This window comes from Acomys minous (genome assembly GCF_964271855.1).
Source record: "Acomys minous genome assembly, chromosome: 5".
In the NCBI taxonomy this organism is placed as follows: domain Eukaryota; kingdom Metazoa; phylum Chordata; class Mammalia; order Rodentia; family Muridae; genus Acomys; species Acomys minous.
Genome location: NC_140494.1, coordinates 17,971,396 through 17,997,644, shown reverse-complemented (window position 1 = coordinate 17,997,644; position 26,249 = coordinate 17,971,396). Strand labels below are relative to the sequence as shown.

General features: G+C 41.6%; 1 protein-coding gene across 17 annotated transcripts in view; it reads right to left on the bottom strand.

Annotated features, from left to right (window-relative positions):
- The window catches only part of CACNB2 (calcium voltage-gated channel auxiliary subunit beta 2), a 340,356-nt gene that overhangs the window by 3,350 nt on the left and 310,757 nt on the right, over nt 1-26,249 (bottom strand). For 7 of the 17 annotated variants that reach the window (XM_084782561.1, XM_084782571.1, XM_084782563.1 and 4 more), the window contains 9 exons: nt 25,858-25,994; nt 22,771-22,847; nt 18,978-19,111; nt 15,255-15,335; nt 14,088-14,146; nt 7,130-7,239; nt 3,504-3,655; nt 2,114-2,209; nt 636-824 (listed from right to left, as the gene is read on the bottom strand). In XM_084782561.1, the coding sequence (XP_084638687.1) occupies nt 636-824; nt 2,114-2,209; nt 3,504-3,655; nt 7,130-7,239; nt 14,088-14,146; nt 15,255-15,335; nt 18,978-19,111; nt 22,771-22,847; nt 25,858-25,994 (1,035 nt within the window). Of the gene's footprint in view, nt 1-635; nt 825-2,113; nt 2,210-3,503; nt 3,656-7,129; nt 7,240-14,087; nt 14,147-15,254; nt 15,336-18,813; nt 18,834-18,977; nt 19,112-22,770; nt 22,848-25,857; nt 25,995-26,249 lie in introns of all 17 variants that reach the window. The other 10 variants (XM_084782575.1, XM_084782565.1, XM_084782568.1 and 7 more) reach the window with 3 other exon arrangements.

Genomic DNA, 26,249 nt, shown 5'->3' with positions numbered 1-26,249 from the left:
ACCTGGTGGGTGACACTGCTTAAATTGGACTCGTGTTCCTAAAACCTTTTTTTTTTTTTTCCTTTTTTGAAACAATTTTACCAAAAGGGCAAGGATATTCTTTTGTAGTTTTGTGTGACTCTGGTTACCTGTGTCTTATACGCTAGTCTTAACTAATCTGCTTGAGTAAGTTAAAACTCGTTCAGATGGGGCATTTATATGGGACACATACTGTTCTAGAGCCTTACCAGAGGAGACAATGTCCGTGAGTTGGCTGCTAACTTTCCCTTCTGCCTCAGCCTCCCAGAAAGCTAAGCTTTTAGGCCAGTGGCATAAGATGGGGCAACTACTTATTCAGCCACTCAAGCTAGCCCGCTCACCACCATGGTTTTGGAGTCAGGAACAACCTTGCTGAAGTTAGAAACACAGCAAGAGCTCAGAGGGTTTGACTCGGCCAGCCCCACCTCCTAGTGGGCTTCCGAGGCTGAGGTGTTTGCAGAGTGTTCAGTATACAGCCTTACTGAACTGACAGACTTGATTAAATGGCACACAGGATAGTAGAGCAAGCACGATGTTCCCTCTCTGGCTTCAGTCCCAGGGGTATCCGCTGAGGCAGCTCAATTCCCTATGCAGACCATAAAAGGAAGCGCTCTTACCTGTGAGTTAGAGGCTAGGGTGGGGCTCAGAGGTAAGGTCGACGTGGCTAAAGTCCGGCTAAGGAGAGGGTTGGGGAGGTTACTGCTGGGTGGGTGGGTGGCCTTCCAGTATGCCTCCAGGTAGTCTGCAAGATGCTCACAAGCATCCTCAAGCTGGTTCTCATCCAAGATCACATCAAATGACTCCTGCTAAAGCAAGCATTTCAGACAGCACATTAACACAGCACGGGCCTCGCTTCCTCTGCTCCCAATGTAATGTTTTTGCCCTGTTTTTCTTTCTTTCTTTTTTTTTTTTTAATTTTTTCCTTCCTTTTCTGGTAGCTGACTCTCTTAGATTTGTGAGAGAGAGAGCGAGCGCTCAAATCCGTATCTAAAGCCCTGAATGGTTAACTAACTTCTGGGAAATGAACAACTGTCAGCATGATTTATAAGGGCAATGCAAGGGAGTTACCAGTTGTGGAAAAAAAAAAAACCCACACAGATACTGTGGTAGAACAACATGAAAAATTCAAACAATTCAGAAGGGTGCTTGCTCTTGATATAGACTGTAGAAAGCTCTAGAAGCTAATGAGGCAAGATTAGGTCATGCTCTTTGGCAGAAGTAGCCCAAACTACTGACATTTTGACATGATCCAAACTTAACACTTCAATGTGGGGAGAGGTCAGTGAGGGAAGAGGTCTTTTACTTTTGAAGATTTAAAATTATTGATCAAGAAATTTAACATAACTTTAAATCAATCAAATTCATAAATGTATCTTTTATAGCTTCTGGAATAGTTGAGAGCATTAGATGGGAGCTGCAGTCCCAAAGTTTAATACATAAAAGTAGGATGTGTTTCTAGGAAACAGCGTGTTTCAAAGCTTGGTTTGGGGCTGGTGAGATAGCTCACTGGGGAAAAGTGCTGTGCAACCGTGAGGGCCATGGTGTGAGTCTCCAGAACCCATGTGACTCCAGCCAGATGCATAGCATTGGGTTCCATAGTCCCAGCATTCCTACAGACAAGAGAACCCTGGAAATCAGCCAGCCAGCTAGCCCGGTTTACACAGTGGCCAACAACAGGACACCTTGTCTCAAGATAGAAGGTGGGGACCAACACCCAAGTGTCCTCTAACCTCTACATATGTTGTCCTAGGCCTGCTCACACTGGCATCCCCCTCCCCCCCAAATTAGTATTTCATCTGACATGATCCAAGTCAATTTCTCAGATACTTGTTAAGAGGAGACAAAAACCAAACTCTAAATGAGTCCATCTTACAAGCCATAGGCCTGTGTTAGAAGGTGAGGCCTGCACAGGATGCATGTAACATATTTGGAAGGGTGATCATTACCTGTCCTACACATGCTCAAAATGCATGGTCACACAGGCTGTGGTGGACTCTACTGTAAGTGAGGAGGGGTCTCTTGCACAGGTATGCAGGTTCAGATTTAAAACGCAAGTCTGATCCCGTCAGCTGTTTGCACCATGTAGATAGCTTACCGGAGGGCACTGGGCCAGCTTGTCAGCTGCTACCATCTGGACATTGAGGTGTTTTGCTTGAGATTTCCCTCGAGATTTTATTAGCCTTTGTAAAACCTGGAAAAGGTACAGGTATGTAACAGAGGACTATCTGGACCTGGGTAAGCCACAGAGTACACTGCGGACTATTTTACAAACCACAAATTAACATGTGTACGTCTCTTCAAGCTTTTCACCTAACAGTTCTCAAACTTCCTGCCTCCTCACCTGTTGAAGTTTAAAAACATCATGAACCCCAAAGGGCCACTGTTTTGTAGAAAATATATTTAATATTTATCAGAAATCTTAGCACTTTTCATTAATTTGAAAATAAATCTGGCACATGTTGATATAGCTCACTTTTAAGAAATCTTGAATACCTATTGTATGCAGTCTGCTATGATGTATGGTTTTCTTGATATTTGTAAAAAGATCACTACAGACACACAGTTAAATAAGGGAGTATATGCCAGGTGTGACTCTTCAGAGAGTAGGTGACATTCTTTGATGCTATACTGAAGTCGGGCATGTTTATTCCCGCTAAGGCCTGTGGCCATGAGGACTCAGGAGCCATGTGGAGCAGCTTCATGTACCAGAGTAAAAACGACCTTTCTCTGCGCTGGATTCTGCCTGGACCTTCCCTTTGCATGGCTTGTGAGGCCATGGTGTTCTCTGTCGTCTACACATTTACATTCTTCATTGTTTAGTATCAATATTGTTGGCAAAAAAACCAAAAAAACAAAAAAAAACCAAAAAAACCAAAAACCACTCTTGAAATGTCTGACTGATTTTACTTAAGAAAAGATCTGCAGAGTGCTTAGGTCTGAATGAGCATCGCGTCAGCAGTCCTAAGGACAGGCGCTCATGGCACAGTGGCATCGGTGTTTGTCCTTGCGACAGTCTGCTCTGCACAATAGCTGACGCTTCACTTCACTGCACAGTGTTAAACAGTTGGTTATCCTGCACCAGGACATTCTGAGGTGATTCCAGCTCTTGACTTGTTTGTAACTGAGAACATAAGGATGTGTTTGCGTCTACACTCCACATTCATGCTTGGACTGCCAGCATCTTTACCACCATCTATGCAGATGCCAAGAGTGCGGAAAGGGAAGGACATCTTAATTGGATCAAGAAGCAGCTCCCACATTACACACCCTCTGAAAGCACTGCAGTGACCCCTGAGCCACAATTTAAGGCCACTGCTCAGAGCCACAGCGCTAACCACACTCACACTTCTCTTAGAACTTCTTGAGTGTGGATTTGTTTTTCAAAAATTCTATGATAAAGGCAGAGCCTGTGACTACTGGAAAACAGAGCATAAGACACATGGCAGAAATGTCTGACTGTAGAAAACCAGTGCAACCCCACTTACCTTGGGTGACGAAATCTTTACGTACACTATGATAGGGGCCAAAGAGGTCTTACTGAGTTGAGCTGGGTGATTAATTGTATCCGCATCAAGGACTACCAATTGCAGTGTTCTCGCAAGTTCAAAAATCCTTTCAATTTCACTCTGAACTTCCGCTGTAAGTGTTTAAACAGAGCTCATTTATTTAAATGCACACATCTCTAAACTACAGTAAGCGGGAATGAAATGACACACCATCTCTTCATGCGGAGTGACAGCAGGACAGCTGCAGTTTTAGTTACTCTAGTCAACTAATAAAAGGTGTCCTTTGGCAAAGGCTATTTCCTCACACCTTTAGTGCTGCAGGAATCGTCCTTTCAGCTAGCACCAAATGTACCCTCTTCCCTTGTACATGAGCATATTATGTTGTGCCATCTCTTACATAAAGAAGTACAGCCGAAAAAGAGATAAAGAGCGCCTGTTAGACACGTGGCCTAAACCACACTCCTCATATTTTCAACAATGAAGGCATGGTCCTAAGTATAACCTGTTGAGTGCATTCAGTGCTAACTGTGGATGTCTTCAGGCTGACGTTGGAATGCTCTGCCCTAGAGAAGACCACCTCTCTGGCCCCCAGGTTCTGTAGTTGTTTGTGTAGGGTTGAGGTCTCAGGGGCTTTTCTCTATCCAGTTTGGCATACTCATTCATGTCCTCCTTGCTCAGCTCAGAGTTGAGCAGCCAAGGTGTTCAAGACTTCACAGGTGTTCCTGGGAATATACGCGTCTATGCATATGCGTGCGATAACAGTTCGTAAAGAAAGAGGCCGTGAATTTAAAGGAGAGTAGGGAGGGCTTTGGGGGAGGAAAGGTAAGGGGTGCATGTTGTAATTAAAATCTCAGTTAAAAATGGTTTTATGGTATTCATATTTCAGCAGGCAGTTTTCCCAAAGGTCCCACAACAGTACTCCCCAGTTGAATATCTGTAATGATGGGTAAACTTGTCCACACGACCTCATGTGGTGGCTGCTGACCATGTGTGGGTGGGTACTCAGCACTTAAAAATGTGGCTAGTCTGAATGAAAAAAATGGAATTTTAAAATTTTAATAATTTAGTATTGAACTGCAAAGCACAGCATGTAGCTTCTAGCTCTGACCAGAGGTGAGAGGGTCAAGTCTACTAGACTACTTCACACCAGTCAACCGGGGCCTATGAATGCTTCAGTTTCTTTCATTCATCCATATCAGTGGCATAACATTCTTGGAGATGATTTTAACACATATTCTAGAAAAGGCAAGTCACCAACCATTTGTATCAAATTATTTACTTAGAAGCTTTGGGGAACCACAACCTAGTCACCTGAGATACTAACAGCAAACTAATGTTTGGTCACACAGCACTGTGATACATACGTCTTGATACAATAAATTACTGCATATCCTATCTGATCAAGCTCTTAAGTGTGTAAGAAACATGGGGGACAGAATTGCATCAGTGATAATGTAACAGCAAAAATCAGGCCTTCAGAATAAGTTGCCCAGTTTTTTTTTTCCCCAGAAAAAAATTGTGAAAAGTGAGAGATTTGAGAGACTGAACTACAATATATGGACTGTATCCTGTTCTGGTAGTAGTTTATATATTTGTAATGAATAAAATCGGCAAAATATGTCTGCAATTTGCTTTCCATTACTCTGTGTACGGGACAGTAAAGATTCTATATAAAGCAATATTGGCTACCAATAGGTCTGTATTTGCAGCTATCTGATGAAAGTGTCACTGACTAGAATGTCATTTCCTCCTAGAGGCCTTCCCTGTATCCACTAATGCCCTCCTCAGTTTATTCTCTGCTCCCTGGGTTCATGAGCCACTGACTAGCTATCTGCAATTTTCAGTTTGTTTATATCTGTATTTTGTGTCTCTGTGAGTCTGGCACCTAGAATACTGCCCAGCAACAGTATCTTACCCTAATGCCCTAAGAATAAGCAAAGGAGATTTAACAGTTCCTTAATGCCTTACCCTATACCTCCTTATGGTACAAATTCTACCTCGCCTTCCCTTAAACTATACACTTTAACTAAAATGACATGTTTTCCAGAAGCTTCTTATAATTACCACTGTCTCAAATCTCCTCATCCGCTGCCTCATCCTCTTTCCCTTCTACAGGTTTCCACGCTTCAAGTCTCAGCTCCGGCCGCCCCCTGGGAAAGCTCCTCATGGCCTACCCCTACTTCAGCATCAGCTCCTTGGCACCGTTTTCCCCATAAGAACACTTTCACTCTGCACCCCCAGTGCCTCTTATTTGCCTTAGTACTGTTCTAAGCTCCTGGGTTCCAGGGCTGTATCAAGCCCATCCTTCCACTCTCAGGCTTTGGCGTGTTGTTTGGTACCCAGTCCCTGGCCAGTAAAATACATGGAGTAGCAGAGGCATTCCAAAAACTGCACAACCAATAGTTGTAGAAGCATTGGCAACCTGTACCAGTTTATCCTGCTGTTGATTTAGTGGGTCACTGTAAATAAACTGCTTGACTTCGTTAATTGGTTAAATCCATGAGGTGATCATTTTTGTAACAGTTTCTTTAAGTATCAAATAAAATGAGATTACTATAAATGAAAATGATCACATTTTCCTTCTTTAAAAAAGAACAGTTATAAGATGGCGTGCCATGTTGTGGCCCACTCTGTTTTTGAACTTAGTCTTTCTGCCTCATCCTATGAAGTGCTGCCAAAGCTACATCCCAAATGTACTTCTAGACCCATGTCACTAAATATCATAAGGGTTTATTAGGCAGGAGAAAAAGCAGTTCTATGTGTGGACATGGTGCATGTGCCCCCAGAGGCCGGAAGAGTGTACCAGATTCCTTGTGGCTGGAGTTACAAGTGCTCTTCTGTCAGCTGCCTAATGTGTACTAGGAACTAGACTCCAGTTCTCGGCAGGAAGTGTGCTGTTCATTGAACTATCCCTTCAGACTCCCAAAAACAGTTTAATGAAGTATTACTAAAGGATAAAGTGTTATTATTTATATTGTTCTATTTATATAATTATAGTTCAGGGTAACTGAGAAACCTCTATGCTAAAACCCTGCCTTCCAAAGGCTTTACATATTTAACATAAAGAATTAAGTGAATCTAAACATGTCCCACAACTTTTACAAATGTATAAAACCAGAAACCTAATAATATAAAGGTATACCAGTAATTAAAATACCAGGCACATGTTTCAGCAAGCTATAGCAGCTGCTGGAAGGCCTGAACTTTATCTTATTATACATTAGTGAACAATTTCCAGTCACCTCCCTGTAAATCCACCAATGTCCCCACAAATAAAAATATGGATGCAACTCAGCAGACAGGATTTGACTTCCTCTGTTAACAGTCTTGGTGTATAAAGTATTCTGTTTTGGATATGATTTCGCCACTGATGTAAGTATTCAGTGAACATTACCGAAACAAATCATAACACTGATCGCAAGTGGAATGTTTTGACAAACCGTCTTAATAATCTACATTAGGAAATCATTAGGACTATAGACTAGCTGTTGACCCCAGTTTTTCTTTCGGGTACCTGGACTTACTCTTTAGTCAGATCTGCTCACTGTTACTCTTAGCCGTAGGGTATTTAAGAAGCTTAAGCTCACTGGTATTGGTGGACTTACCTAAGCTTGACCTTGTGTTGGATCTTTCTATTATTGCATGCTTACTGGGATTGTTTAATACTGAGCGTTTGGCGAGGGAGATGTCAGCAGTGACTCTTGTGATGGATATCCTGTTGGAGAAAAGAGAAAACCCTGAGACTGTTAATCTAAGAAAACAGATGTGCCTGTTCTAAATATAAAGGTTGACTGCTATGTAAGTGTACACACAAGAGGCTAGCAAGATGGCTCAGCAGGAAAGAGCACCTGTTCTTGCAGAGAAATCAGGTTTGGTTCCTCACTCCCATGAGGTGGTTCATAACCATCTGTAAGTCTAGTTGCAAGGGATCCAGTGCCCTCTTCTGACCTACAAAGCACCAGGCGCACACATGATGTACATACATACATGCAGACAAAATACTCGCATTCAGTAAATAAGTATAAACTTGAAATATAAGTATAAGCGTACACCTATATTCGTGTGTGTGTGTGTATGTGTGTGTGTGAACACATACATGTTTCAAACCAGGTAATCATTTTTATTTATTTATTTATTTATTTATTTTTGGTTTTTCGAGACAGGGTCTCTCTGTGTTAGCCTTGGCTAACCTGGACTCACTTTGTAGACCAAGCTGGCCTCGAACTCACAGCGATCCACCTGCCTCTGCCTCCCGAGTGCTGCGATTAAAGGCGTGCGCCACCACGCCCGGCTTAAACCAGGTAATCATTTATGTTACACCTGTCTTGCCTAGCAATTAATGTTTGTTTACCAAGTCTGATTAAATTGTCCTTGAAACTTGAAATCCACATTTGATAATGAAAAATCAAAAGGAAACTACAAGCAGACTTATTTAAAGCATTGTATTCTTGTAAAGAAAAGCAAATTAAACTGAGATTCTTAATGGTAGTCTTATTCCCTGTACAGTGCTGCACTACACATGAAGAACAAGGTGGCAGCCCAGCTCCCTTCAGAGAGCCGAGAATAAACATGGGATGATGACAGTATGATACAAAGAGTACATATTGGCTCTGGTGGTAGCAGTGATAAATTGACAGGGCTTCATATGGACAGAAGTAAAGTAAGTAATAATATGTGGAAGCTGACAGTAGGAGGTAGCGTGTACTCAGGAAAGTTGTGTATTTGGGGAATATTCAGATCGGCAATAGGAAAACTGTGAGACAAAGTGAAACACAGTGTTCCTGAAGAAGTTGGTGACAGTAAGACTAAGACCAAGAGGCTTGGTTTGAAGTCAGAGCCATCAATTGGCCTGGTAAGAATGATTTGTTTTTGCTATAAAACTGCAGATTCGTCTATAGGCAGTAAAGCAGAAGACCCCTGACAAGGGGGCTGTAGACAGAAAAGGGGAACACTAGATGGCAAGGGAAAGTGATCCTGAATGTTGAGTTCTCGTTCTGCTTCTCCGCCTTGATCTTTTGGAAGCTCGGCTTCTATTTCTTATGTGTATTTCCTCTAGTTGTGAGAAAGGCCATTCTTTGGACAGACCGCACGGTGATTAAACTATATGTTCTATCAGAGGTTTCCTATATAAAACACTCAGCAAGAATGCCTTACAGGGAACCACGAAGCCAGCATCTTTGTCTTATAGAGAGGCTACAAAAGAAATAATTATTAGTAAATACCCTTGAAGGCGAATGTATATTTGTATAACTAAAACAAAATTTATCTTTAAAAGCTCAGAATGAGAATGCTTTTGGAAATTAGAAAATGACAGTAAAAACAAAATGGTGAAAGGATGAAGGGGCTCCTCTGAAAGAATAAAAGCAAAGACAGAAAATAGGAAACCTTGAAAGTTAAAAAAATTGCCCAGCAGTTCACACCCCAAATAGTTACAAGCTAGAGTTAATTCCAAAATTAGAGTCTAGATTTTTATATTCAAAGCATCTATTGCTGTCCATCCCAGACACAGATCCCATCACACTAGGAACCAAAACCCAGAAAGCTTCCAGAGGAGAAGTGGGCTTTAGACTTCTCAAGAGCCACAGTGGGGCCAGCACATTACAAAGCAAGAGTCTTCAAACCCCCTGGCCGTGGCCAAGTGCCATAGGGAAAACTTGTCTTGAAAAGGTGAAGCAATTGCATTTCCAGTACAAGGCCAGAACCAGCTACATAGTGAGACCCCATCTCAACAGCAACAAAATCCTTAGCCATTTACATCATTAGTTAGTAGGTTGGTTTAAGACCTTTGTAGATGTTTCCAGAAATCATTCTAGGGAGGGTGCATTGGAGAAATAGAAGGGTGAAGATGGAGAGAGGACAAGAGATCAAGAATAGAGGAGCAGCAACCCAAAAGCAAGTGGAAGAAATCCCATGGTGGACAGTATGCCAGGATATTAGCATAAAGTGATCTTGGGAGTGAGATGGTGAGGTGGAGGAGTGGCGTCATTGGGGCAGCTCCAGCTGTACCTCATACAATAGGATTCCCTTTATACTGAGCACAGAGAACACAGCTGCTAAAGATATCATTCCTAAAATACGTATTTGCAGAATGCCAGCTAGATGTTCACATTGGCCAGGCATATTTATCTGGGGAACATGGTGAGATGACTCCTCCACACACCACCCCCCCCCCCCGTCTCATAAAAAGTTAGAGAATTTAAATTTTTATGGAGGAGCAAAGATAGCAGAGATGCACATGGATACCTGATGTCAGCGTGACAAGTACCATTTAAAAATTAAGGCAAGTTAGTGAGGATGGAGATGGAACAGCATCGGCGGGTGTGTGTGTGTGTATAATTCTAGTGTTTAGAAAAATTCAACTGTCCATTAATCTGGCATGCAGACTTGGGAGGAGGAAGTCTTATGGTTACTGAGGGAAGGAGATTACAGGCAGAGAGAAGAGTAAGTACTTAAGTGGTAAGCATCCTAGTACTACATCCAAGTGGGACCCATGTGATGCTGATGACCAAAGATCTAGTTATGAGCCTCCTGAAAGCTCCGGGCACTGACTGGGAAACAGCTGTCCTGAGATGGGCCCATCTTGGGGCTACAGTCGTGACTCATCTCCTACTGCCTGCGTGGTAGCGTTTCTAGGCTACAGAATTGTCATAATTTTATATCTGCCCCCAAGTAGTTGAAAGCCTAAGGGCAAAAATTCTGGGGGATAATTAGGCTTAGGAAAGTAGTCCTCAATACTTGCAGATTATCCAAATCATAAAAGCATCTAGTGATAAGAGGTGCCCATATCTTAGCCTCTGCATTTGGTTCAAGTCAAAGTAGGATATAGGCCCTTAGGAGTGTTGTCCTTTTTTCAAGATATATTCTGTGTCATCTAGGCTGTCATCAAACTTGAGCTCTTCCTGCTGCAGCCTCTTGAGTCCTGGGACTACAGGTGTCACTAGCCTGATCTCTCCCTTGCCTCCGTCACATCTGCTTCAGGTGATTATGTTGTGCGGCCAATATATCAAACCATTAATTTTGAAGGCACCGTTTCACATCTAGGTGAATTTCCTACACCAGAAAATGAAGTGACGTAATGTTTGCCAGGATTATTGATTTCCAATTAAACTTCTTCTCAGAACATTCTGACAGCAGAATAATCATGGAGCAATTCAGGATATATTCTAAACAGTTTGGGGCTGACAACTGATATGTTTTGTAAGTCACCAGAAGGAAACTAGCTTTACCCCAGGTGGTAGTTTGCCCTCTTCACTTGCTTGTTAATACACGTTATTGTCCTGGAAGTTACAAAGATTGCTTTGCTTACATCACAGTATTGGTTATAGTGGTTCCAGCTGCTCTACTATGTGACAGGAAGAAGAGGGACTTAAACAGCTCTTTAATGCTTTGTCAAACTGTTTCACAGCCCACGGGGACTGCTCATCAGCACCCCTCAAATGATGTTAAAAGTAAGAGCTTAATGCCACAATTCTTGATTGCTTAGAACCTTTTCATTGGAAGCATGCCCCATTACATTCCTCCCTTGTGGCCTTATCATTTTTAAAATGTAACTAGTTCAATGGATTTTAAAGAGTACTTCAATTCTCTTTTAGATTGTCCTGTGTACACACACACACACACACACACACACACACACACACACACACACACACACACACACACCCCTAATGATATGCTCCCATGAGTAAAGGTAAATATTTTACACCTTTGGAAATTCTACTTTGTGGGTTCTGACTTCCTTAGGGAGCCCTTACTGCACAGTCGCAGGCCTAGAATATTGAAGTGCAGCACCTGGTTCAAGATGGGCAAGGCAAGTCCATCGGTAACGCAAATGGAAAATACTTTTGTCTAGAAACAACTGATTGACTCAACATTCTATTATTTTGTTTATTTGCTTCCTAGATACAATCAGCCTGGTTATGTGATTCCATAGAATATAGATATGAGATCCAGATTCATGTTTGCTCAGGATTGGACAGTTGGGGAATCTTTCTTGTCCATATTCTGCATTTAGAAAATGGCAATGAGTATTTCATTCATTCATTCATTCATTTATTCATAAACATCATAGTGCCCACTTTAGGGTCTATTTGGGGCTTATGGATATAGCTCCTGAATGTGATAAAGAGCCAAAGAAAGACTGAGAGAGAGAAAGACAGGGGTGGGGGGAGGGGTGAAACTAGGACCATTTGAAGCCTGACTTTCTGGGCGCAAATGATGAAATATTTCATAAAGTCTAGTGCCATTTGGCTCCATAGACCTTTAATATAATGTCTTCTGTACTTTTGATAAACACAGCTGCAATCTTCTGTTTCTTTCAGGACTTTGCTTCATCACACATAGTCTCAATTGTGCTATAAAAGTTTCTTTACTGTGTCAGAAATGATTGCATTGGCACCATCTATACAACACTGAATGAAATCTGTAGAGAGACTGACACCTACAGGCATGGCCAATTGTTGTTGTTGTTGTCAGCGTAGAGCAAGAAGACTATGGCAAGGCACAAGATGTGTCATTTTGGACCGCAGATGTGCACAGTAATGCCGCATGTCTCAGGTCACCTGATACCTAGTCTCAGTCTTAACCTTGAGGTTTTACATTCTGGATTTTGATCATGTCGCTAGCAGGCTGAGCTGGTGTGTTAGGAACACCCATTGATTATTGGATTCAGGTCTGCCTTTCAGGAGTTACACATGCCTTCTCAAATCTCTGTGATGACAGGAAATAATTCCCTTCAGTTCAGTTGGATCCAAGGAGACATTTCTTCTGTCTGTGTCTAGGATACTCTAGTCCCTGTATCAATGTCCATAAACTAAAGTTGGCCTGATCCCTGCTGACCAGCCATACCCCATGTTTATCATCTGCTGGCATACTGCTCCCTGCACAAACTGTGACTTTACTTTACTTTCCCCCTCTTCCAGTAGAATTGCACCATTTCGTCTCTGTAGACCTTTGTCTTTGGTGAAGCCAAGGTCCCTGTCTTTTTTACTTTTTTAAGTCGAGGAGGAAGGAGTTTCTAGATTTGTCCCTGGCTATTAATGCCAATGTGCTATGTAGGTCGTCGGAGCTCTCTAGTGGGCTTGTCTTAGACATGGGGCTGCATCCCTCCTTCCTTGCCTCCCCTTCCTCTCCTGGCCATGCCCTCCTCTGTTTCATTTGGTGAGGTCTTAGCAGAATTAAAATCCATCTGGATGGAACATCCTCAAATCTGGTGGTTTCTCCTTTCTCTGTACTGTCTGTATGTTATCTACACACACATGCTAGGGTGCCCTTTTATTTGTATTCTATTTTTCTGTACAAGTTTCAACTTAAAATTTACATGCATGTTCTTCAGGGGCAGGGACAGTGGCTTCACTGTGTCTATGTGTCTCTAGTAAGAATGCACCACAGACAATGACTCAGGACTTAATCCTCTCTCCATATTGAGCACTTCTTCAGGCATCAAGAGCGCCAGCATTGCCGAGACAGTGAAACACTCTGCTGTCGCATTCTAGTTGGAGAATGATAACAAAAAAGTCATGCACACCAAAGAACCTCGGAAAGATAGATAAGAGAAGTGGGCCACATTACCAGGAGAATACACGGTGGAATCAGCTCCTATCAGAAGCAACAGCAAAGAGCAGCTACTGATGCAGACATGGGCCTGGCTGCCTGGAGCACAAGTAATATTAAGGAAGCCAGTGTCAGGGAAAGTCCAGCTGGAGTGGATATGAAGAGGGAGGGGAGCGAGCCCAGTATGTACAATCCAGTGAGTTCTGCTATGAAGAAAGGGGGGAAGCGAGGCAGCCGGGTGGGAGGTGGGACGGGCATTAGTTAGGTCAAGTGTGAGGTCAGCTACAGCTAAGAGGGTCTGCACTAGGGCAGGAAATACTGAGAAGAAGAGGGGGGAAAGCATGGGTGGTGGGAACAATGTCTGGGTAGTCTGAGTGGGAAGGGAATTGGAATGTGGTCCAGTGCCCAGGTACTTGTAAGCTAACCGTTGCTAAGAAACCCATAGGAAGGGGAAATGCAGAACATCTACGCAGACACGCCCAGTGGGGATGCATGTAGTAGGGGGAACTCATGACCTACGTCTAAGCTATCTGCCTCCAGAGAGAGTCTAGCTATGAGGCCTCGTCTGGCTTTATTCCTCTGCCTCAACTCTGGCATCACGGTTATAGGCATGTGTCAGTCCCGGCTTGCCTGTTTCCTTAATGAATCAAGGTTACAAGTTTACTGGGGGAGAGTGCAGTGAGAAGAGGTTAAGGATCTATGAAGATGATAGGAAAGTCTTGGAAGGGTGGAAAAGTGAATAGAAGAAGCAGCAGCAGTAAGGAACCCTAGGCTCATGAATTGAGGGCAAGACGATGAGCGGAGACGGGCCCACGCTGAGCTTGTAGATGCAGGTACAGGGACCAGAGTATCCTGGGTTGAGGATGTATAACACAAATACTAGATCAGATTGCACTAAATGAGGCCTACTTCCTGTCAGAGCAGACAACAATTTGCTTTGGGGATCTGCCCCATAGACTTTGACTATCTTCAAGACAAAAATACATAGGACCAACATTGTAAAATACTTACCGCCCTTCAAATCTGTGTTTTAAAAAATCAAACAGTGCTTTTTGCATCATATCTGTGACCTGTAATTAAATAATACATTAAAATGTGAGAAAAACCTGAGGATTAAAAAAATTGTTACTCGTTATAAGAACAAATTTTACTTCTTCTTGTTAACACTTCAAAATGTGTGTGTAGGCTCACACATTCCTGTGTCCTCAGGGCAGGGCCCACTCTCACCAGCTCCTGTGTCCTCAGGGCAGGGCCAGCTCCCATGCTCCCGTGTCATTTGGGAGCAGGTGAACTGGCCCTGCCTCGAGGACACGGGAGTGAGTGAGCCGGCCCTGCCCTGAGGACACAGGAGCTGGTGAGATGGCCCTGCCATGATGACACAGGAGTGAGAGCACAGGCTCTGCCCCGAGGACAAGGGAGTGGGCCCTGATCCAGGGCTCTGAGTGAACCTCATCCCAACATCTATTCTGTGTATGACCTACTGGAACACATGAAGGGGCCAGATTTGCAGATTCAAAGATTAAGAATCTTCTTGACACACAGCAACAAGGGCATTCTGACAGCAGCCCCAGTGAGGATCCAGTAATAGTGTGGGCCTCCAACCGGACCCATGACTCGTAGCAATGAACATTTGAAAGTGAACATATGTGGACAAAAGGCTATACTGCATGATAAACTACAGCTTCTGTGACAAGATTTTTTGTTTGTCTGTTTTATTTTACTGAGGGTAGGAGAGGGATTTTGGTGCATACCGTGTAAATCATAGGCATTCAATAAAAGTATATATATATATATATATATATATATATATATATATATATATATATATATATCTGTGCATCACATTTGAAAGAAGTGAGGTTACCACATTTCCTGTTCCTAAGCCCTACTGAAATGACCTTCTGAGCTTATGATGTTTTGGTGACAAGAAATTATTTTTCAAGGGCTTGTGGCTTTCTCCATTTGATTCATTTCCTGGATGGGGTGAATTGTAGCTAGCTGGAGTATCCAACATAACCTCCAGGAAAGCAGAACACTGGACAACATATACCACAGCCTGAAAAACATCATGCTCTGCTGCTGGGAGTCAAGTTCAAATCCAGTACATTGAAGTGGGAGGGGATGGTTATATAGCATTGTTATCCAACTGCACTCCAGAAAGTAGCACCCCAAACTTACCTCATACCCCTTCAAAGAAGGGCCCACCAGGACCACTGGACGCATGGAAGGTACCACATCATAAGGAGGAGTGTGCTCTGTCTGCAGAGAAATGAGACCTTTTTAGACTTCAAAGGCAGTGGATCTGAAGTACTTCATGCATAAGGCCCTCTTTTCTGAACTGTGTAATATGCAAGGTGATGATTTCTCAGATGTTACAATATTTTCATATTTTCCCCTTCTCTAAGTAAATAAACCCAATGAAAGACTGCTGGGCTTATTTTCCTAAGGTTTAAGTTACCGAATAGTCCCTGGTTTCCTTGCATACAAACTTGTTGATAGAACAAACAGAAACATGCCCAAAGCAGACTAGGTGCTTTCGGCTCGACTGTACACTGCTGCAATGCCCCTCAAGCACACTTGGACTTTCTCAAGTCTTGAAAGGATCACGGTTAATTATGAAAGAAAAAGAAATCCTGTATAAACTCTAGTTTCGAAACACTGTGTCTCTCACTACCAAATGCTTGGAATGCCACTGAAATGACACAGAAGCGAAAGCTGGCATGCGTGCTTGCACTGTAACAGTGATCTTCGTCATTGTTCCAGCCTCATGATTAATGCTTTGGGATCTTTGACCTCTGTTTCCTGACATTTATCAATGCCTCGAATCTAGATTTGTGTGTATTAGAAGGAAGATGAATGATTGGCCGTGGCTTTATTTGACTGCCTTACCTATCTAATATGATTCTGAAGCACACATTAGCTCATCCCTGTTACATAAGCGATTTGTGCCTTTCTGTAAATAATTTATTATATTTTAAAGAAGACGAAGACGGGAGCTAAATTTTATTGCCATTTCTAAAACTATCACCTTTCAGCTTGATTTTTTTTTTCAAATAAAAACTTGAAACTTAGGTAACAGAATTTGCTTGATGAAATTTAAGCAAGCTTCCATAATGGGAAATTGTAAAGAGATGCAGAAATAACCTTTCTTAGTCTATAAGGGGAGGGCATAGAGCTTTAGACACTGGATGAACAAACCATTTATTCTCATGACTCATGAGCTATACAAGACACATCCTCCTTTAAGGAGCATATGAAAAATATATTTTAAGCATCACATGCACCAAAAGTAATGTTCTTCATACTACCATAAGATTTTGGTCAACTGAGATGCATGTGATAGTTTCACCATTCTGTCATTAAAAGCCATTTGACTGTTGATTAAAATTCATAAACTTGCTGGATTCCTATGTTTCTGTTGCATATTGGGCTATTTAGACACATCAAATTCAACAGTGTCTATATGAGCTTTCACCAGTCATAGACCATATAATCAAAAGGACAAAGATATTGTGGTAAATGGGCTATTCATCTTTTACTGCCTAACATTTTCTCCAGCACTCAAACTTCCTCTTAATAGACATGATAAAGTAAAATACATTTTGAATGAAATTAAAACAAACAAACAAACAAGAAGACACAGTACAATGATAGCACAAAAGCCAGACAAACAGCAGCCTAAAAGCAACCTAGAACACAGAAGACAGCTAGACTCACAGGCAGAGCCGGCGCTCTTGTTCTGAATTCTACATTATCACAGAATAAGGAACACAAGAACAATGAGCTCAGTGCCGCAGGCATCATAAGCATATCTGTTAAGTGGTTACATTTCATATCATGTGGGTTTGTACTGAAAATGCCAGGAAGCCACAGCCTTTTGATGCTGTATAGTAAGACACCCGCCTCCTTCACCATTATCGGTAGGATTATAAGTCTCAAGCTTTGTAACATCAGCCATAAAGGATCTGGGTGGCCCAGAATTACATAGGACTTTTGTTCCTTCAGTCTGTGCCAGCCAGCTAGCAAAGGATTACCCATGCTGGCCATCAGACAGCTTATCTGTCAGCAAAGGCAACAATAGGTATCACCTTATTGATGGAATTCTGGTACTTCATGCCATATTGTTTTTTTGTTGTTGTTTAAATTTACTTATTAAGTATACAGTGCCTGCATGTACACCTGCAGGCCAGAAGAGGGCACCAGATCTCACTATAGATGGTTGTGAGCCACCATGTGGTTGCTGGGAATTGAACTCAGGACCTTTGGAAGAGCAGTAAGTGCTCTCAACCTCTGAGCCATCTCTCCAGCCCCTCATGCCATATTGCTAATGACAACATTTGTATCTGTCCTTTTTGGCTAAGCCACTTGAAGTCTCTAATGGCACGATTAGGATAAACTTGCTTAAAGTTTTTGAAACTTACAGGCAGGTGAACTGAAGAATACTCTCTGATGAGCATCATACTGATGTTGCTGTGTGGTGAAGTGCAGAGTGGATGATCAGTGTGGACTGTCTAAGAAACACCGGCAATGCAGACAGGCACCTGCAGGCAGCTAGCTGCAAGCTGCAGTTGGGATGACAAGGGTGGACCAGAGAGGTGGCCCACCAAGATCATCACCTTGGGACTTTCTGTGTCGACACAAATGTTCTAGTGTTTAAAATGTGCCTGGAGTTCTCTTCTTAATGATTCTTCAAAAAGAAAAAAAAAAGCTTATTCTTTTGTGTATCACAACTTATTGTTAACTTTTATGGAGCAACTTTTTTTGTGTGTGGTGGTAAGACTTAATTTGCTGAAAGACTAGGACAATAGATTTTAATATATATATGTTAAAAAATACCCATGCTTGTGCCAGACTTGGTGACATTACAGGTTATGGGTCTAAAAGCATTAGTGGGAAAATGGAAATGGGGGCAGTGGGATTTTTTAAAAAATAGTGTTATGAAATAATGAAACATGCTGAGGGAAAACTTGGATAAAGAGGTCCTGGGAATTTCCTGGAGTTTCCAGTCAGGACACAGCACTGATATATGGCATCCTTATTGGCCAATGGCAAAGGCTCTTCATATGGCCAGCAGCCCCATTGTCTAATAGATGAAAGGCTGAAATCTGACTGATGGAGAAGGCAAGAACAATCGGAGAGTGTTTGTATATGACAATAGGAAACTACACAATAATAAGACAATAGGAAAACTGTACAGTAATATGACAATAGGGAAACTGCACAGTTAACTGCCAAAACAAGCCTGCACTTCTCCACTGGTCTTGTTCATCGGCATATTTTTATACCTGATGAATTGGAAGTTTAAATACTGACTGAATTAAAAATTAAATAACCTCTTCTTTTTAAGCACAAGCAACATATCTGGAAATTGTAAATCAATATCCAATAATTATTTTAATATGTTTGGTTATAAGTCATGTTTCTGGCAAAAAGACAGACAGGCAGTAAAAACATGTACAACCGAGGCGCTTTGTATAGCATGCCCAGTGCTGGACATCCTTGAGTGTTTAAACAAGTTCCTTGGTGGCATATATTATTCCATCAAAAAGGAGAAGTATTGTAATGGCATCTCAACAGGTCACTACTCACTGAATTCAGTTGGTATGAGATGCATGGATTCAGCTGGCTACTGGTAGGCTGTCTTAGGACCAGGATGACTGTACTTAATAAAACTGAAGGAACTGATGCTCATGATGCCAGCGGCAGGAAAAACACAGGCACGTCAATGTCAACTTACCGACTTCTGCTTCTGCTTAGCTACAGCAGCATGGAAAAGAAACAAAGAATAACAGAGCATGCGTGTTATTGGCTTGTCAAAGGACGCAGACAATCAACAGGACTGGAAGTATGACGCAGTGCGGTCGAGCAAGTGGACAACAGGAGCTGGGAAGTCTGGGTTACCTTCTTAAAGAAGGGCATTCTTTTCTCTTTGGAGTGGGGTGACGTTACACTGTTTGCACTGGGCTTAGGGGAGCGGTGGTTTGCTGGAATATCATTCTCTTCTGCATCTAAGCCAGTAGCATCTATGTCTACAGCTATATACAGACAAACAATTCAAAAGTCATCAGGTGGATGGCAGAGGAAAAGCAGGTTATAAAGAAAACAAAACAAAAGCAAATAGACTAATCACTGTAGAAGATTTACCATGAATGTGAAGCATATTACACAGAGTAAAATATGTAAGGCATGTTAAACACTCCAGCCAATCAAATCTAACAAGACTGAAAGATACCCTTGTGATAGCTGTTTGCTTACACAAGTCAGTTTTGTGCTAGATCTCCTGAGTGCTTTTATAGAAACATTTTTTTTACTTGTCTCAAATGTTGTTATTCTCCATATTAGCTTATAAATGTATGTACAAAACATTTGGCCTTAGTACAGTAAGCAAGCCCAGGTCTTAGATAAAAGACTGGTGCTTTGGAAACATTTAATAGGCTAGGCCTCAGTCTTTTTTTTTTTTTTTTTATGTTAGTGGAAAGGAAACCACACATAAAAAGTTTCATTAAAATTATAGCAGATATTTAAGGAAAAGAGGATGAAAGCCCTAAATCCAGGCTACACCCAAGAAGTCATAAGGAAAATGATTCCTAGCATGAATAGGACTGAGGTGAGATTTCATGGTATTGTGTGTATCAGAGAGCTTGATTGAAGACCAGTGGGAAACACCAGATAAACACAGGACTATATCAAAGTCACTTAGGATTTGGGTGGTTTCCAAGCCTCTGAGGCAGACCCAAGGACCCCAAAGTATGGGCCTCTTGTTCCCCCATGAGTAAAGGTTCTAGGCTGTTTGCTTGGCAAGTTTTCACTTCTGAACTCCTTTTACCTGAAAATATAGCTATAAAGGCAGTAAATGGAAAAAAAGGATGCATAATTTCACTTTCAATTTTCTGAAATCTTTCTACATGAAATTGCTGTAGAACTTTATCGGCTATGGAATCAAGTAGTAAGTTTTAAAGATTAACTCGAACCCTCTTGTTTTTTAAGACTCAGAAGCTGATCCTGCTGAGTGACAGGGGCTTGTTCTTGACCAAAAGCCCAGCAGAGCCAGGACATAGACCCAGGACTCCTGCCTTCGAGTGGTACCCATCCCTGCACCCGGCTGCCTTGTAGGTGAGGTGCCTTCACCATCTGGATGCATTCTTTCTGTTCCTTTTACTTCCCCATTGTTCATGTCATTGAGGTCAGGGTTCAGAACAATATCAGAGTTGAGTTTGCTAGGTAATTACTTTATGGTTGAGATTAGGTCAAGCAGAAGAAAAGAAAATGTATTCACCCCATAAGGACTCACCCAAAACACGTTAATTTAAAGAATACAATGCATTGATTTAAGGAACAAATAGCCAGTTAGAATAATAGTTTGGTGCTCTACTCTGATATACAAGCTGAGCCACCACTTATAGCAGGCTCTTCCGGCCTTTTCAAAGGACCCCAACTCATCCAGTTAATCAGTTTAGCAGTTACTGTGGTCTGAGAGGTTTCAAATTTGAGAGCCTGGGAGGGGAATCTCCTGCTGAGTTGGTTTTGTTTGTTTAGCTTAAAACTCTGTGAATGGATGAATACCTGGCTGGTCTGCACTGTGTTGCAATTACCAGCTCTGGTATTTTATGGGCAGGGACTTTCTTTTTGTCTAGTCCATGCGTACTAAGTAGTTAAAGGTCCAGACCTTAATCTGCAAAGAAATGTCATAGTCATACACTTTTCAAGTGTTTGGTACCAACCTAGACTTTTACACCACACTACAGCTTTGCTCATGTCAAAAGGTTTCTTCCTGGAGCGACATTATGCTGAAGAAAATGTGAAAGTAGGTCTTGAATCCCAACAGGGAAACATGCTATTAATAACCTCCAGACACGAAGGCAAGGAGGCTACCATTTCACTACTCTCGTAATAGGTCTTAACCAGTATCAAATCTGTTTTCCTTTTGATGGCCTATTCCCATGTACTTTATCCTCCTTACCTTTCACTGGGTTTATGAAAACCTCTTTCAAGGACCAGTACCTACAAGAACTTTATTGGAACCGAGGCTAGAAACCCAGACAAATCCCAGAGCTCATAGGCCCCCAGGATGGTGACATTTCTGAATTGGATTTTAGGATTTGCCACTGACTCTCATCTGCGATGGTCGCTGGATGGATTTGTTTTAAATGGAAATTTTTAATTAAAGGAATTAAAACTGGAAATTCATAAAGAATGGGGATGCACACAGGGTGACAAGGATGAGATGCCGCCCTGCACTGAGCCTGAGTTCCAGATAGAAATTCACCTCCATCTCTGCACTAAGGGCTCAGCATTCCTTTCCAGCTTAGTGCCTGGTGGCTTTGGCTTTAACTCAGGTCTAGAAGTGTCTGGGTTCATTGTAAAACAGAATTCCAAAACTCCACATTCAGAACACATTTAAGAAAGAAGTCTTTCAAGTCTTTCAATTTTCTGCGCACTTCAGTGAACTGTGTAGATTCTTCTGGGAGATGCTTCCCATGTTTAGTCACGTGGTTGTACTCCCTGACCTAAGCAGATATGAACATCGACGTGGGAACAGGACTTCCACATGTTTAAAAATATTTCATTATTCTTCAGGGTCGCTTTCCTTCCTGTCTCATTCCTTACTTACTAGAGGACCTTAGGAACATACATTAGCTTACTCTGAGTGCTTGGGTCCAGTCGAGCCAAGATCAGGGCTGAGGTCTATGCACAGGTGTAGTGTGGGGTGTGTGTTGTGCAATTGGAAACTACCCCATTATGTATACAGGAAGAAGTGATTCCTTGGTCTAGCAGTGAGTTGGGAATTACAGTTAGGACCAGTGGTAAGCAAAGCAGGTGAAAGTCATACTTTCCACATTTGCTGGGGAGCAGCTGGCTGTCCTTGGGAGTAGACTTGGAACCATTTCTCTAGGATTTTCTGAAGATTCCCTTTAGATCCATTGAACTATTGATATAAAATTCATCGCGGAGCTCAGATATTCCGATAGTGCGTCCTTATGTTTGCTTTTTTTTTTTTTTTCCCTCCAGGTCAATCAGTCTCAATGTTTTCTATTTTTAGAAAACATTGAGCAAGGACAAGAGTGGACTCTTTGTCTTGTTTGTACGGGGCTTCCCAACTCCTCCGCATTGGCCCACATATGCCCCTCAATCACAGTGCCAGGCCTTCAGCATCTACTCGGAGCAGACCAGCTTGCTTTAAATTGCTTTGAGTTCTAAATGTATAGTTCTTCCTGCCAATATGGATCCCAAACCAACAGTTCTTTTTAGGCTCAGATTTTGCTCACTTGAACACTACATATACTTTTGCTCTATATTTGATAAAAGGCATCAACTTTCAGGAAGTGCATATAGAACTTGAGCTGTGCACATGATGTTAAAGCTGCCAGATTTGTCAGACAAAATTCAAGAAAATAAACAACAATTTAAACTCACATACAACATTGCTGTCCTTGCCAACATGTCACAGCAGGGACTAGAGTAAGCCATTAAACTGCCCCTGTCACCTCTGTAACAACGTAGAGCAAAGATGGGCTACTTCCTTGCCTGATTTTCGATACCAGGAAAGACACTGTCCATACCATCCCTAATTTCATGGGGGCCTTTTTAATTTCTGGTGCATTTTAACATTTGCAGGTTTGTAGATTCACGCAAGTCAAGAAGTCTGGGGAAGCAGGTGGGGCAAAGACGATGGTCAGCACTATCACGTACTCACCAGATGATGGAGGAGTAGATTTTCTGGAACTAGGAACTATGTCACCCAAACTGGATGATGAATTTCCTCCTGATTTACTGAAGTAAAGCAAAAATTCAGATTAAACCCAACAATTGTCTCAGATGCTGAAACATTGCACTGCTTGATAAATAAATGTTATAATTTATTGTGCTTTCACTGAACTTTTACAAAATGTGTGTTTCTTATAAGGAAGCAAACATTCATGACTCAGTGGAGATTCCTGTGGTACTTGAAACAGTTTTATGATAGTCTCTGTTTTGAAATTCAAGGTTTAATTTTTTTTTTTTAGTCCTCTGAGAAGACAGGAAGGAGCTTGGATAATTTCTGTGGCCCTCAAGTCCTATGCCCCAATCACAGATGGCTACATAGGAGAGACTTCTTTGCTTTTAATTTTATAGGACTTGGAGGCCAGGTGTAAGGCCTCCAGGCTAACAACTAAAATTAATGTCTCCTTCTTGTTAGATCCAGTTCCTTTTGCTTAGCTTAGTATCTTAAGATTAAAAGTATAGCTTTCATGGCAACCTGTGAAAGAAAGACATAGCAGTGCTCCAATTCACCAATATATAAGCCACACGAATAAGCTTAAACACAGATTGCAATGTGTTTTAACCAGAAGACAATAGTAAACATTTTCAAAATAAGAGTAACGAGGATTCAACTTGGTTGACTCCTGAAGATTATTCAGCACTTCTGTACAGGGCGAAGGAGAATCTACTAAAACATGCTTTGTAAGACGATATCATAATGACATCTAATATCTTGTATGCTAATTTTAAAAGTAAAATAAAAATAAAGAAACATTTGCAATGACCAGATTCTAGTGTGATGGAGCATGTGCTTATATGTCTTAGAAACTTGGGAGTTGGTGATAGAATGCATAGTCCACCAGAACATAGGAATGAGTGTCATCCCTTAACACGTAAAGAACCCAGAAACATGCTAACGGAATAAGAATGCCAGGGGAGTCAGGCAAGATAAGTGCAGTGCCCAGTCCTTCTCATCGTGGATGAGCCAGGCTCTACTAGAAAGAATTAGGTACCATACCTCAAGGGATGCTGCTGGCCTATCTAGATACTGATGTCCAGGTAAAGGACCTGCCCCCGCGAGTTGGTTGAATTTTTTTCTACTCTTCTATCATTTTTAATACACAAAGCAAATGTCAAGTACTTTACTAAACAACCAGAAGGTGGGCTCTGTCTCTGTAACAGCTTATATATGTCTGCACACCCAATAGGGACATGAGGGAGTGTCTACAGCTAGTAAAAAGTAGAACTTACAGGACCACTTTTGGCAATTGTGCAACGATGCTTCTTGGGAAGACCAAGCACTTATTTCCAGTGGCTTTTACCTTTTATTTGTATTCCCCCTACAATCCTAAGTTCAAGCACAGTTTTCCTCTTTTTATTTATAAATTTTAATAAGTAATATATTATTATGTTGTATAAAATTGTGAAAGATGCTACTAATACCTAAAACCTTCAGAGGCAGATTTGCCATCCACATGCCAAGTTATTGAGGTGTGCCCCGATATTATTGCCTTTGATATTTGTTAGTCTTTTCAAAATTTTTATTATTATGTGTGTTTTGCCTACATATATGTAAATGTACCACCTGGGTGTGGTGTCCATGGAGGCCTGAAGAGGGCATCTGCTTCCCTGGAACTAGGGTTACAACTGTTAGAGTCCATGTGGGTGGGGGGAACAGAACCTGGGTTCCGTGGAAGAGCAGCCATTACATTACTCTTAACCACAGAGTCATTCCTCTAGTCCCCAGTTTTTGTCAGTCTTTGAAATATATATATATATATATATATATATATATATATATATATATATATATTATGTATAATATATATAAAATATATAATATATAGATAATACAAATAAATATATGTGTGCATATTTACACAAAACTCAGCCTTCTGAAATATCTATGTGTGGTATATATATGTATATATACTGACTGATTGTGTCTTCACAAAATACACAAAATATTGAAAGGGAAATGTAAGCACTTGTGGAAGTAGATGTAGTTAAACATACTAAGGCAAAAGCTTGGTAAAGAGATTCAATAAGGTCAAGAAAGTTGAAGAAAGAATATATAGTGCTAAGAGAAAGTAACCCATCACTGTAGAGTAAATTGCAAGACACTAGGAGTGCGACAATGAGCCAGTGCTGGTGTTTAACAAGGCTGGGTATATTCTATCTCACTCATCTGTTGGCAGTAGGTGAAAACTACTTGCTAACATTACAAGTTCAGCACTAATGATGGAGTTTACATCATACGAATAGGCAAGATGTATTGGAGTGAACAGAACCTCAGCTTTCCATGTGAAGGTAAAGTCCTCCCTCCTTCCCTCCATCTATGTGAGAGCAGGCGTGCTGTGTTCTTCACCTTGCTGTATAGGCTTCAGTATGAAACTCACCCCGTGGGCGAGAAGCCCTCCTAATGAACATCTTGCTGAAGGGAAGACAAGCCGATGCCTCTTAGGAAGCTGTAGCCAGAGTAACAGAACCAGCCTATTATATAACGTCAGCTAACTGCTATTCACGAAGGCGATTTTAACGTGCCTCATACATGGTGTCTTTTTATGTGTTTAACAGCTGGTAGAACTGAAAATTGGATCTCTCTGGTGAAAATGAAACCAAAAGACCACAGGAGCTGCTATTTACCAGTGATACTTGGGACGGATATCCCTAAAGTGTCTCCCAGCAATGTTGGGCAGCTGTAGACAGACACTGGGATTAGTCACCATGGCCACTACGTGCCTGAGTATGTCCAGCAAATGATTAGGACTTTAGAGTTCTCCGTGCCAAGGGGAATGTTTAATGCTTGGTGACCTTAGCTATTCTGACTAATGATAATAATTAATTTGGTTCTCTCTCGGATGAGATGAAGATCAGAAGCTGCAGTGAAGTGTTTTTAGAGGGGACTGTGATGCTACCAATGAACTCCATCAGCATTTGCTTTAATACGTAATAAGGATTGTGACACTCAGCCAGCGACAGGACTAAAACAAGGGCATCATCTGCATTTTTATATAAACAGCTGGTATTTTTCTCATACCTGGAGTAGAATTTCCCTTGCTTGGCTCTCTGCTCATGCTGTAGCCTCGTGTTTTCTAGTTTGACCGGGCTTGGAATAAATCCGATTTCACAGCCTTCTTTAACCAATCGTCCTATCCACCAGTCATTATTAAATTTCTACGCACAAAACCAAAAGTATTAGAATCAGTGCACACAATTGATTTTCCTCTATATCAACTGTTTTCAGTGGAGAGAAACATGGCATCTAATACCAAAATTCAAAGCCCTTGGGTTTCTGGGTTCAGCTCAGAAGAGTGAAGTATGCTTGGCCTGTTCAGCCAACAGTCAAATAAAGACTTTGCATGGCTTGGTTTCCCTTCCCATTGCTTCCCTGAGGAGTAAGCTGAATTCTATGATAAAACTGTCTAGATT